Source organism: Triticum aestivum, chromosome 7D, assembly GCF_018294505.1.
Source record: "Triticum aestivum cultivar Chinese Spring chromosome 7D, IWGSC CS RefSeq v2.1, whole genome shotgun sequence".
Taxonomy (NCBI): Eukaryota; Viridiplantae; Streptophyta; class Magnoliopsida; order Poales; family Poaceae; genus Triticum; species Triticum aestivum.
In genome coordinates this window covers 640,302,614-640,315,710 of record NC_057814.1, presented here as the reverse complement: position 1 = coordinate 640,315,710, position 13,097 = coordinate 640,302,614, and the positions used below count along the sequence as shown (strand labels likewise).

Here is a 13,097-nt window from a genome sequence, read left to right as displayed (position 1 = left end):
GCATACAAAAATGCTACGTCCGGTAATTTTTTTTTGCTGGAATCAGTCGAGCGTCAGCAACAACGGCGAGACAAAACCGCATTCACAAAAAAATTGCTACAACCCGCATGTGTCTTTGCTGGAACTCAGTCGAGCGTCAGCGATGCATCCACAACAAAATTTGCTACGACCGGCACCTATTTTTGCTGGAACCAGTCGAGCGTCATCGACGACGGCAAGGCGGAGCTTCATCCACAACAAAATTTGCTACGACCGGCATCTATTTTTGCTGAAACCACTCGAGGGCGGAGCTACATCCAGAATAAATTTTGCATGAGTGTCGAACGGCTATAGTGTGCCTCCCAGAGTTGCTACCACTGCTCAGGTCTCAGGATGCTACAACCGGCCACCGAGGTTGCCATGCCCAAAGTTTGGCCGGTCCGCCGGCGCCTATCGTCCGCCTTAAAAAAAGTGCTGGAGCCGTAGAGTAGATTCTTGCAGGGTTGACATCTTCAGCTTAAGCATCTTCCCACCGGTGCCAGAAAAATAATATTTCTGCCGCCAGTCCCGGCCGGCTGCGTCGGTGCTTCCTCCGGTTGACCCAACGAAAAAAACGATTCTTTCCTTCTTTGTTGGCAAAAATAAAGCACGATTATTTGTTTATGTGGGGGCGTGTGAAGAGGAAGCAACCAGTCAGCGGGGTGAAGAAGCGGACCGTGGAACACGACGGCCACGTGCACCCCCGGCTCCTCCGCGAAGCAGCAGCAGGGGGTTAGTAGAATAAAAATCAAATCTTTGCGCCGACGATTGATTAAGGAGCAAAGGAGGCTTTGCTTTTGCTTGGCTCCTCTTCTTCCTCCCCCTCCCCCTCCCCCGTCGACAAGCAAAGGCCACCCACCCTCCAACCCCAGCTACCCACCCTCCCAACCTCCCCTCACCTCCGCATTCCCCCCAAGGCCCGAACCCCTCCGGCCGCGACCAGGGCGAGGATTCGCGCGCCGCCCGCCGGGATCTGCCCGCCGACACCGGGTTCTCGCGCTAGAGTTGGTGTGCCAGCTGCAACAAGGGGTTTCCTTTCGCTTTCGGGTTGGTTTGGCGGCCGGTCGGTATGGGGATCTCGCACCCGCTGTCCGACGAGTTCTACGGCGGGCCCCGCGGCGGAGGGCTGGGCAGCGCGCTGCTGCTGTCGCCGTCCTCCCCGCCGCCGCCCGCCTCCTGCTGCTCGCCCGTGGACGACGGCCAGGAGGACTTCCTACAGCACCAGGTGTCCCGGATGGACACGCTCGCCGGCATCGCCATCAAGTACGGCGTCGAGGTAACCTCTCCCTCTCTCCCATCCCTGATTGTGTCTGCTCTCTGGTGTGGTCCGCTATGATTTGGCTGGTGCTGCGCTGCACCTACAGAGCGGCGGTGATCTGTGTGCTCCATGTTATTGTTCCTGAATACAAGGAACAATACCATTAATCCATTATGAAGGAATTCTCAGTTTTGGTAGGGAAATGCGATATGGAGTGCCGGCACGAGAGGAGAGACGACTTGTCTGTGACAAGATCCAAGCATCCACTCATATTTCCCATAGTTTGCAGCTGCCTAGTGCCGAGCCTTTACCTCGCTCCTCTTCGAAATAACCAGTAAACTATGCTGTTCATGCCGACTGGCTACCGGCGATGCAACCATGTAATGTGACGCAAAACACTTGCCGAGTTCAGGGTGTTGTTCTTATCTTGGCGTGCGACAGAAACATTTCTGTATCTGCATTGCAGATTTGGACCTCATGTTCGCCGTGGTGGTTTACTAAATTGGAGTTGTTATTATGGCTGGCTTTCTCTCAAGTGCATATATAGTGAGTTTGGTTATCATGTTAAAATTACCTTCTTTGTGTGTAGATATCTGACATCAAGAGGGCGAATAGCCTTGTGACCGATAGCCAGATGTATGCACACAAGGCGTTGCTCATACCTCTACCAGGAAGGCCCATGCCGTCCTCTGTGAAGCTGAATGGCTCCAGCCTACGATCGAAAAGGTATACATTTCCTCATGTTAGTTTGTTCCGTGTGCTTTTAGTTATTTTTCTTCCCTGCTGTAGCACACAGACCATAAATTTCATATTGTTATTGATTATTGGTCAGTTACATATGAACTGCAACCTGTTTTCTTGTTGGTGCCGATTTTCTAAGATCAAACTAATGTCCCATAAAGAGGACTTGTTTTAGCGGTACATAAATTGGTACTTAGCTGGTTGCACTATCCTTTTGCATGTGTAGCATTCTGACTTGCTGCACATCATGACATTTCACCTCTACTTTGAACGTTTTCGTTGATAGATGAGCCTTTGTTCTGCCATACCAAATATATTTTTACTAATAACTGCAGTTGTAAAAGCACACGTTTTAAGCTTATTCTCCATTTTATATTGTTTTGCTTACAGAGCGTGGGCTCCGAACAATCAGCAAAACAGGGACATTATGGATTCACTAGATTCAGTTAAGTCTAGACAGCAGCAGTCATCTCTTGCAATGAGCAGCTTGCAGAGCTACTACGGCCTGAGTTCTGAAAGAGGAGACGACATGGATTGCAGTACTGAAATGTCCTTGTACAGCAAGGGAGGCTCCCAAGGTATTGGCAGCGAAATATCCCCAAATGCCTCTCCTCCACCTGACAGTACACAAAGCACTGGCAGAGGCAACGGGGCGACCAAGGAAAAGCAAGACGGCTCCATACGCCGGCGGCAGAAAGTGGAGGCTGACACCAACGACGACCTTCTGTCGGACTCGATCAAGATGATCAAGAGTTTCCTGCCGAGGCCGGTCTCCAGCATGCGTCTGAGCACGGACTCGAGCAGCCCGGATTCCGCCGCGAAGAGCAACGGCGGTTCGTTCCTCGATGGGTTCAAGTCCGTGGTGCGGAGGTCGCCGAGCGCGCCGAGCTTTGCCGACTCGGAGAATGGCGGCGGGGTCTCCATGTGGTCGAGCTCCAAGTGGACCTTCAACCACGAGTCCTTCACCCGTCCGTTGCTCGACGGCCTGCCTAAGCCCTCGCCGGGCCGCAGGATGAAAGCTGCTCTGGACTGAGTTTTAGTCTATGCACCGGCGCAATAGTAGTTCTCTTTGTGTGACCGCGCACTCTGCTGCTGCAAGCTCCATCTGTCATGCCATCCATGTGAGCTGAGTTGGGAGGGAAATGGAAGAGGAGACTTGGTTGGACACGCATGATTTAATTTCTGCAACCTCAATCCTTGCTCCTCATAGTGACGATCACATTGACGGGATCACGGAGCTGTCAAACGACATTGCAGTTGCATCCCCCCCACCATTGTTTTTCTGATGTGGCACCTGCTGCTAATTCATCATTCATCATGTATAATTGTATATCGCAATATATACAGAGTAAAATACATGTTAACTTGGCATTCATCATGTCTGCTTTATTCGGTTTGATCATTGTATTTAGGAAAGTGCAAAAATGCGACCACTAGTTTATTTTCCTGTACAGATAGTATCTTTGTTGGGTCGACGTGGCTGCAGGGCCCACCTGTCAGCGAGCCGTCGAAACCGTCGTCCATCTTCATCATGCCCGTTCTTTGTTTGCTCTTTCTGAGACTTGTTCATTGCCTCTATTGTGCTTCTGGATTATTTCCCTGTAGTAGATGTTTCGACCATTTTCTTAAAAAATGTAGATGTTCCGACTTCGGGGCTCAAACTCACTTCTCTCTTTACCCCGTCCCCCACTTGGCTTGTAACAACATGTTATTTGTGTGTTAATGCCTTGATGGTTCGAGATGGTCACAACTGTCAAGGTTGATCTTTTTTTAACAGAGGAGACAGACTGTCAGGTTGTTTCTGTGATATTCGTCTACAAAATATTCTGTTTAGTTGAGTTGATTTGACACCCTCATCTCGAACCGGGAACATGAAGAAAAACACAAGAATTTACTTGATTCAGAGAATAAAAGCTAATACAATTCTGCTGGACATTGGTCACGTCATACAACTACATACAAGCCAATCTAGCGCACCACAAGCACATATAATTGCAGATTATTGGTGTAAGAAAACAAAGAGCTGCAGCTTATATATATAGTGGAAAGCAGATAAGTGTCATCAATATAGTCAGGTACGCTTCATCTTGTGCACAACAGTCCGCTTGGCCAACTGATCTTATATCAAAATGAGCCATCAATTTATTCAGCACCGAGGGGTTACTTGATTGTTTTTTTTTTTTCCTTTTTCTTTCCATCTTACAACGCAGGAAAATGCAGGAAGTTGTAATTTTGCCAAAGTTTTGTGATGGCGGCATGGAAAAACTTCTGGCATTTCCTTTTTCTTCTTCGTCAGCAGCGGCCCTGCAATGGTTTTGATTCAGTTCAGATCGAGCCAACAAACACAAAATCTGACCCTGCATACACGCATGGCTGTTGCAGAGTTTCAAAACCTGCACCGCAGCTGTTACAGAGTTCACAAAACCAACCGTACATACGGGGCAGATCGAACAAACTGTCCACCATTGTCTTCGTTGTGCCTATTGTTGCTTTACTGTTTTTTTGAGGGGTTATTGTTGCTTTGCTCTTTCATTGCCCCTATGCTGGATAAATTAGGGTTTGAACAATCTGGGCAGGCCCAGTTTACCCCTCGCTCATTTACCGTCACTTGTTTTCTTTCTTGTTTCTCTGAAAAACTAGCAACCGCTGGTTTAAAAAAAATCAGACTATTGTTTTTTTGATAGATTTAACAATAAAATACGGCATACAAAAAATCCACTTTTCAGAAAAGTTGAGGAGTTTAAATAATGTTTGATAATTCTAGGAAAATAAAACATTCATAAATTTGAAAATATTTGCTGAATTTTGAAAATATCCGTGATTTTTTTTAAAAATGTTTAACAAATTACTAAAAATGATCACGAGTCTTAGAATTTTCACAAATTTAAAAATCACAAATTTTAAAAAGTTACGAATTTGAAGTTTCTCACATTTTAAAAAATAATGTCCATGGAGATGAAAGAAAATGAGGAAAAGGCCAGAACATAACCACCAAAAAAGCAGATGGAAAAACAAGAGTAACCTACCAGAATAAATTGCAACGAACATTTCAGTAAGTTCCCAAAACCACTGCAATGAAGCCTACACGGGCTGACCCATTTCGGGAAGTAGCGCCGGGAGAGTTGTGCGTGTGTACCAATTGGCTACTATATAGCGCCTTAAGTGCCAAATAGCAATATCTCCATGAAGGGCTTGTATAATCCTGACCCCGGTCCCGACAAATTGCCCCTGGAGACGTGTCATCGTCCCTGTGTCGTTGCACAATGGTTTTGAAGAATAATACAGTAGAGGAGAGGCACCTTGGCATGACAGAAGAAAGCTTGGGGTTATATCCTGTCACGCCCAATATGCGACCCTATCTGAGAGAAACTCGAAGGTCCCATCAAGGATAGACCCACATATTGAAATGCTTTTGCAAGGTGGATATCATTACATCGTACCATTACATAATAGTTGGGAATACATACAAAGGGCATACAAATGCCACAAGAATGCAATACATCATTAACTATGCAAGGTGAATATCATTATATCCTGTCACGCCCAATACAATACATTTGCTAAAGTTTTGTGATGATGGCATCAGAAAACTGCTGGCGTTTCTATTTTCTTGGTACAACAGTGGTTCTGTATTGGGTTCAGTTCAGTTCAGAGTGTGTAAACAGACCAAAATCCAACCCTGCATTAACAACAATGTGCATGCAAAGTTGAAGAATCTGCACCGCAGCAGTAACAAAGTTGAGGAACCAACGGTACATACAACTATACAAGGCAGATCCATCAAACTGCCCACAAAGGTTAACCAACAACACCAAACATGCCAAGTTATCAGCTAAACCCTATCCTGAATTTTCAACTGGCACTGCAAATCAGGTACTACTAAACCAAAGCCTTTCGAGCTTGGGCGCTACAACGAATGATGGTGTTTGATTTTTAGCAGATTTTATCCATGTCCGTGGCTGTTGTACTCTGAAACAATGGACTTCATCGAAGTAGGTGTCAAAGTATATATGTAGATTGCCTAGCCCTTTCCGTCAGTTCGGACTTTTGGTTGTGTTGGCTAGTGCATGAACCTTAACATGGTATTAGAGCCCAAGGTCTTGAACCTTAACCGTCGGAATGTTCCCTCGACTCTGACTCCACGTGGTGTTACGGTTGAAAAGCTCTTTTTTTGAAAAAGGGGGACTCCCCGGCCTCTGCATCAGAACGATGCATACGACCAACTTATTAAAAAGATAAATAGGTTCAACAAGGTCTTAGAATCTCAAAACGAAAATAAAGGAGAGCTCACAGAGAGCCAAAAGGGCCAAAAACAAACTGGCCATAAAAAGCCACAACCGGCTGGCATAAGAGAGACAGGTAAACTAATTGCCTATCCTATTACATGACCGCCATCCAAACCGGTTGAAGATATCCCATGCTACCATCTCCCAGCGGATAGATCCAGTAACCAAACGCTCCCTGGCCTCCGCCGGAGTGAGTAGCGACCACATACGGATCAACGCAGTGGCTCGGAAGATAACCTGCAAAAAATGAATATTTGTTGTTCTGTTAAAAACCAAATCATTTCTGCAGTTCCAGACTGCCCATAATAAAGCACAAACTCCTACGCGAATATGTCTCGCTGTTTCGGGCTCTATCCCGTTAAGCCACGTTCCAAATAACGTGTTGACAGAACTCGGTGGAGTAATATTAAATGCAATATGGACTGTCCGCCATAGGACTTTGGCTAACGGGCAATCAAGAAAAAGGTGTTTGATGGTTTCATCCCGATCACAGAAACTATACCTAGTAGGTCCTGTCCAATTACGCTTTGCCAAATTGTCCTTGGTTAATATTACTTGTTTATGGACAAACCACATAAACACTTTGATTTTCAAAGGAACTTTGACAGCCCAAACATGTTTGGAACTAGGAATCGAGCTTGAATTGATAACATCAACATACATTGATTTAACTGTAAACTCTCCAGACCTAGTAAGCTTCCAGCACAATTTATCGGGTTGTTGAGATAGCTGAACCTCCATAAGTCTACTTACTAGATGGATCCATTCTTCCCAACGATTGCCAACTAGCGTCCTTCTGAACTAAATATTAAGGGGGTTGGATTGAAGTACCGTTGCAACGAATGCCTCACGTCGTTGAACAATACGATATAGAGAGGGGTATTGAATGGCAAGGGGGGTCTCTCCGAGCCAAGTATCCTCCCAGAATCGCGTACTAGCACCGTTGCCAATAATAAACTTTGTCCTATTAAACAAGGTTAATTTGACTTTCATAAGTCCTTTCCAAAAAGGTGAGTCAGTCGGCCTTGTTGTCACCTGTGACAATGTTTTGGAGTGAAGATACTTGCTACGGAGGATCTGCGCCCAAATGGCATCAGTCTCAATCAATAACTTCCACAGCCACTTGCTAAGAAGACATCTGTTCTTGACCTCAAGATTCTCAATACCAAGACCCCCTTGGTCTTTCGGTCGACAGATGATATCCCATTTGGCGAGTCGGTATTTTCTTTTTAATTCATCGCTCTGCCAGAAAAATCGTGATCGATAGAAATCCAGTCTTTTCCTAACTCCAACTGGGACTTCGAAGAACGACAAAAGAAACATAGGCATACTCGTGAGAACCGAGTTAATCGGAATTAATCGGCCTCCGTATGACATGAGCTTGCCCTTCCAGCAACTCAGTTTCTTTTCAAAGCGGTCCTCGATGCACTTCCATTCTCTGTTTGTCAGCTTATGATGGTGGATTGGTATACCTAAGTACGTAAAAGGTAAAGTCCCCAATTCGCACCCAAACAATTGCCGATATGCCTCTTGTTCGTCATTGGCTCTACCAAAGCAGAACAATTCGCTTTTGTGAAAGTTAATCTTTAACCCGGTCAATTGTTCAAATAAGCATAACACTAGCTTATATTTCTCGCTTTGGCCAAGTCATGCTCCATAAAGATGATCGTATCATCGGCGTACTGAAGGATAGACACACCTCCATCAACTAGATGAGGTACCAAGCCACCCACCTGACCAGCCTCCTTAGCCCTTCCTATCAAAATTGCCAACATATCAACTACAATGTTGAACAGGATAGGAGACATCGGATCCCCTTGTCTCAGGCCCTTATGTGTCTGGAAATAATGACCTATGTCGTCATTTACTTTAATTCCAACACTCCCTTTTTGCGTGAACGATTCTACCTGACGTCGCCAGGCTTTATCAAAACCTTTCATACGCAAGGCCTGTTGAAAGAATGGCCATTTGACTTTATCGTACGCTTTCTCGAAATCCACCTTAAAAACAACTCCATCTAATTTTTTCGTGTGAATTTCGCGGAGCGTTTCATGAAGGACCACCACCCCTTCTAGGATGTTTCTGTCCGGCATGAAAGCAGTTTGGGAATGCTGCACCACAGAATGCGCAATCTGTGTGAGCCTATTAGTCCCAACCTTGGTGAAAATTTTGAAACTAACATTGAGGAGGCAGACCGGCCTGAACTGCTCAATTCTCACAGCTTCCGTTTTCTTAGGAAGCAGTGTTATTGTTCCAAAATTTAAATAAAATAACTGAAGCTGTCCAGAGAATAGATCATGGAACATTGGTAACAAATCCCCCTTAATAATATGCCAACACTTTTTATAGAACTCCGCCGGAAATCCATCCGGCCCTGGAGCCTTATTGTTTTTCATCTGCGCAATAGCTTCAAACACCTCTTTCTCCGAGAACGGGGCAACCAAAATATCATTTTCATCAGCAGTGAGTTGAGGCACATCCTGAATCCTGGACTCATCCAGGGACACACAACTATCCTCCGGAGGTCCAAACAACTGCTTATAGTACTCGGTTATGTATAGTTTGAGGTTATCCTGTCCTAAAATAGTTCCTTCATCTTGTTCAAGCTGAAAGATTCTCTTCTTTCTGTGCTTGCCATTAGCGATCAAGTGAAAAAATTGAGTGTTCGCGCCCCCCTGGACAACTTTGCGGACCTTAGCCCGCAACGCCCACTTTAATTCCTCTTCACGGAGAAGCTTTTTCAACCTCATCTCCGCTTCAAGTTTGGCATGAAGCTCCGTGGCTTGCAAAATCGTGGATTCAACTTTTAAATCTAGGGACCGAATAAGTGAAAGGAGCCTTTCCTTTTCAACTTTATAAATCCCACTAAGGTGCTTAGCCCACCCACGTAAGAAACTTCTCAAATGCCTGATCTTATTCTGCCAGCGCTCAACAAAAGTCCTACCTCATGCATCCTTAGCACATTCGCTGGCTATCAGATCCAAGAAGCCTTCACGTTCAAACCATGCCAGCTCGAATGAAAAGGAATTTTTGTTTCCTACGTGGTTTGGCTCACCCGAGTCCACGAATAAAGGCGTGTGATCAGAAATTCCGCGCGAGAGAGCCTGGACCATTACCAAAGGGAATTTATGTTCCCACTCGACGCTCGCTAGGACTCGATCCAGCTTCTCAAACGTCGGGTTTGGCAAAGCATTAGCCCAAGTAATTTTTTTACCGGAAAGCTCTATCTCTCTCAGATCCAAGCTTTCAATAATGGTATTAAACATAAACGACCATCTGCCGTCAAAATTATCATTACTCTTACAACCCCCTTGAGGTTATCAATTATGCTTGCTCTTTGCTGACTTCCTGGACCTCCATCATTGTCAGCTTCTTTCTACGACTGGAGACTGGAGTGGCTGAGCTTCGCTTAGATAGTAGCCGACCTCTTTGTGTGCCTGTCACTTGTTTTGGACTTGTAATAATCTGTGCTTATGGATTTTTGCCCTGTAGTAGATGTTTTGACCATTTTCTTAAAAAATGTATATGTTCCGACATCGGGGCATTAGCAGCTGGTTCCATAAGTGCTCAAACACACTTCTCTCTTTGCCCCGTCCCCCACTTGGCTTGTAAGAACATGTTATTTTTGTGTTAATGCCTTGATCACAACTATCAAGGTTGATCTTTTTTTTACAGAGGAGACAGACTGTCAGGTTGTTTCTGTGATATTAGTCTACAAAATATTCTGTTTAGTTGAGTTGATTTGACACCCTCATCTCGAACCGGGAACATGAAGAAAAACACAAGAATTTACTTGATTGAGCACAAAAATCCTATGGAATGCCATTGTAGGAAAGCACACAAATTCAAAGAATAAAAACTAATGCAATTCGGTTGGACATTGGTCACATCATACAACTACGCACAAGGCAATCTAGCGCACTACAAGCACATATACTTGCAGATTATTGGTGTAAGAAAACAAAGAGCTGCAGCTTATATAGTGGGAACTGGGAAGCAGATAAGTGTCATAAATACAGTCAGGTATGCTTCATCTTGTGCACAACTTTCTGCTGCATGGCATCGATGCAACTGAAGAACGCAAACCGCCAGATCTTGCAGAAGAACAATGCTCCAAACCATACCCAGAAACCGAAGACAGTTCCAGCAATCACCGAGTAGTACAGCCACACCGTTTCATGTTCATGGTCGCCATCAACTGCTTCTGTACTACTCGAATTGTTTGTGCATGGAATGCTCAATGGAGGGCCACAAAGTCCAAGATTATTGCTGTAGATCGATGGGTCCTCAAGTGTTTGGAGCTGACTTCCTGTAGGTATCTCTCCAGACAGAAGGTTGTTGGGAGATTGAGAACGGTAAGGGACGTCAGGTTTGAGACACTAGGAGGAATATGACCTGTTAATTTGTTCCAAGAGAGGTCAAGGGACTCTAATAACTTTAGGTTGCCAATGTCCTTGGGGATACTACCAGATAGGTTATTTCTTGAAATATTCAAAAACTGCATGCCTTTGAGACTTGTTAACTCTGAAGGGATCTCACCGGATAGAGAATTACCAGAGAGATCAATACCAGTCACAAAGGCATGTCTTCCCTTAAAAGTGTACTCCCGTCCCTTCCAAATTATGTCCATGCTGCCATTGTAAAAATAATAATATCTATAGTTGGTAAGTACTATGATGTTTGTTACAACTGGTTGCATCACAAAAGTCTGTCCCATCAAGGAGAAGTTGACCAAACTTTCTGGTATGGAACCTACAAAATTATTTTCAGCAAGATCAAGCAGTTGGAGACGGGGGAGGAGTGATAGCTCCTGCCAAGGAATACTTCCGTAGAACATGTTTGCCCGTAGCATGAGAATCCTCAACGAAGGTTTGCTTTCCCCTATCCATGGAGGAATTACACCGGAAATCTTATTGTTACTGAGATCCAAAACAACAAGGCTTTTTAAGTTCTTCAACACCGCTGGAAAGCAACCTGTGAAGTAGTTGCCTGACAATTGCAGTGACCTTAGTGAAGAGTTGTTGAAAGTTGAGGTTGGAATTTCCCCAGCAAAAGCATTGCCTGACAAATCCAAGGCTTGTAAATCTTTCAAATTCCAGAGGCAACCAGGAAATCTCCAAACAGCTCATTGTTTGATAGATCTAAGAGCTGCAGAAGTGTCAATCCACAAATGGCAGACCGTGATTCTCCCGAGAAGCTGCCATTGTCTTTACCGTTGGCAATCTTGACAACTGGCAACTGCTTGCTGTCAGGATTAGGAATGGTACCCGTAAACTTGTTGCCAGACAAGCTGAGAGCAACAAGATTTACCAGCAAGGAGATAGTTCTAGGAAGCTCACCCTCTAGATGGTTGGAGCTGACGTCAAGGAATTTCAAAGATGTTGCATTACCAATATCTGATGGCATAATTCCAGTAAGGTGATTTTCCCACAAGAACAATGCCTGCAAGTTTCGCATGCTCCCTATCTCCCTTGGGATGCTTCCAGTTAAAAGGTTTCCGGATCCATCAAAAAACTCGAGCTCCTTGCACTTGATGATATGCGATGAGATGCTTCCAGTTAACAAGTTTCCATATACAATGAAACGCTCGAGCTTGGTACAATTTGTAAACATCTCTGACGGGATGCTACCATTGATATTATTTCCATGCATGTGAAAAAATAACAATGTTTGTATCCTGGCAAAAGATGGTGGCAAACTTCCATATAACTGATTCTGTGACAGGATCATGTACTTAAGACTAGTAAGGTTCCCCAGCTCGGGTGGAAGAGTGGAAACCAGACTAGCGTTTTGTATGTGGAGCATATGTAGCAACTGAAGCTGCCCGAGTGATGCTGGGATCGACCCGCCAAGGGGATTGCCGTACAGTACAAGATTCCCCAACCCAGATATCATCCCCAGCTCCTCCGGGATTCCTCCTGTGAGATTATTTGCAGAGAGCCGCAGTGCCTTGAGGTTTTGGAGCCTGGAGAATGAGCGAGGTATGGAGCCAACAAGACTGTTGCTGCCCAAGTCCAGAAAGGCGAGCGTGAGCAACATGGATATGTTTGCCGGGATGGCGCCAGCAAGAATATTTTTGTTGAGTTTGATCTTGGTGAGGTTCCGGAGTGCTGCCGAATACAAGTAATCGAGCGTACCGTTGAGGCCGGCGTTGGGAAGGCTGAGCTCCGTAACGTGTCCGGCAGCGTCACAGGCGACGCCGAACCAAGAGCAGGTGGAATTCGCGGTCGACCATGAGGATAGCGAGTTGGCGCCAACCAAAGTGGACTTCCATCGGAGAAGTGCTTCCGCTTCCGCTTCGGGGTTGGCCGCCTTGGCTGCGCATACTAGCAGGAGAAGTGAGGTATGGAAGAGCTTCTTCAGGGGCGCCATTGAAGTGTTGCTGGGTGAGAAAATGGCAAGGTGCAGAGCATCTCCTTAGACTTAGTTTACATAGATGAAAGAGATTGGTGTGGAAAACTTGGACAATTTTTTGGGTATCCTAATTCTCAGCCTCACAGGTAAGTGACTACTAGTCTGCACTCGATGGTGGATGATGTGTGTAGCTGTGGTTGTGTTAACAGTTCAAGTGCAATTGTACACCACCCAAAACAGCCAGTCCGATGCTCGTCTCTTCAGAAAAGTCTGGACCACAAGAATGTTCGCCCCAGTGGCCAAGATGTCTGAACCGATAATGCGAATAGTCCGATGCCCGATCCACAACTATTTGCCACCATGACCCTAAAAAAAAACTATTTGCCACCATGTATGTCTATTTGTCACCCCAAGTAATAGACATACATGGTGGCAATACT

At 45.3% G+C, this 13,097-nt stretch overlaps 2 protein-coding genes across 2 annotated transcripts; one reads left to right on the top strand and one right to left on the bottom strand.

The window, feature by feature from the left end:
- Positions 1-846: 846 nt before the first annotated feature.
- LOC123167920 (uncharacterized) lies at positions 847-3,422 on the top strand. The gene is made up of 3 exons (XM_044585780.1): positions 847-1,294; positions 1,866-2,002; positions 2,408-3,422. The coding sequence occupies exons 1-3, from the start codon at positions 1,088-1,090 to the stop codon at positions 3,048-3,050; spliced, it is 987 nt and encodes a 328-aa protein (XP_044441715.1). The 5' UTR covers positions 847-1,087; the 3' UTR covers positions 3,051-3,422.
- A 6,813-nt stretch (positions 3,423-10,235) lies between these two features.
- Positions 10,236-12,675, bottom strand: LOC123171521 (probable leucine-rich repeat receptor-like protein kinase At1g35710). Its single transcript, XM_044588981.1, has 2 exons — positions 11,483-12,675; positions 10,236-11,417 (listed from the first exon to the last, which is right to left on the bottom strand). Exons 1-2 carry the CDS (start codon positions 12,673-12,675, stop codon positions 10,541-10,543), a joined length of 2,070 nt encoding a protein of 689 aa, XP_044444916.1. The 3' UTR covers positions 10,236-10,540.
- Between the last annotated feature and the right edge of the window lie 422 nt (positions 12,676-13,097).

Coding starts and splice junctions, on each gene's coding strand:
- LOC123167920 (XM_044585780.1), top strand. CDS start 1,088: ATGGGGATCTCGCACCCGCTGTCCGACGAGTTCTACGGCGGGCCCCGC. Junction 1,295..1,865: donor CCATCAAGTACGGCGTCGAG/GTAACCTCTCCC, acceptor CTTTGTGTGTAG/ATATCTGACATCAAGAGGGC. Junction 2,003..2,407: donor TCCAGCCTACGATCGAAAAG/GTATACATTTCC, acceptor TTTTGCTTACAG/AGCGTGGGCTCCGAACAATC.
- LOC123171521 (XM_044588981.1), bottom strand. CDS start 12,675: ATGGCGCCCCTGAAGAAGCTCTTCCATACCTCACTTCTCCTGCTAGTA. Junction 11,418..11,482: donor AGCTTCTCGGGAGAATCACG/GTCTGCCATTTG, acceptor AGCTGTTTGGAG/ATTTCCTGGTTGCCTCTGGA.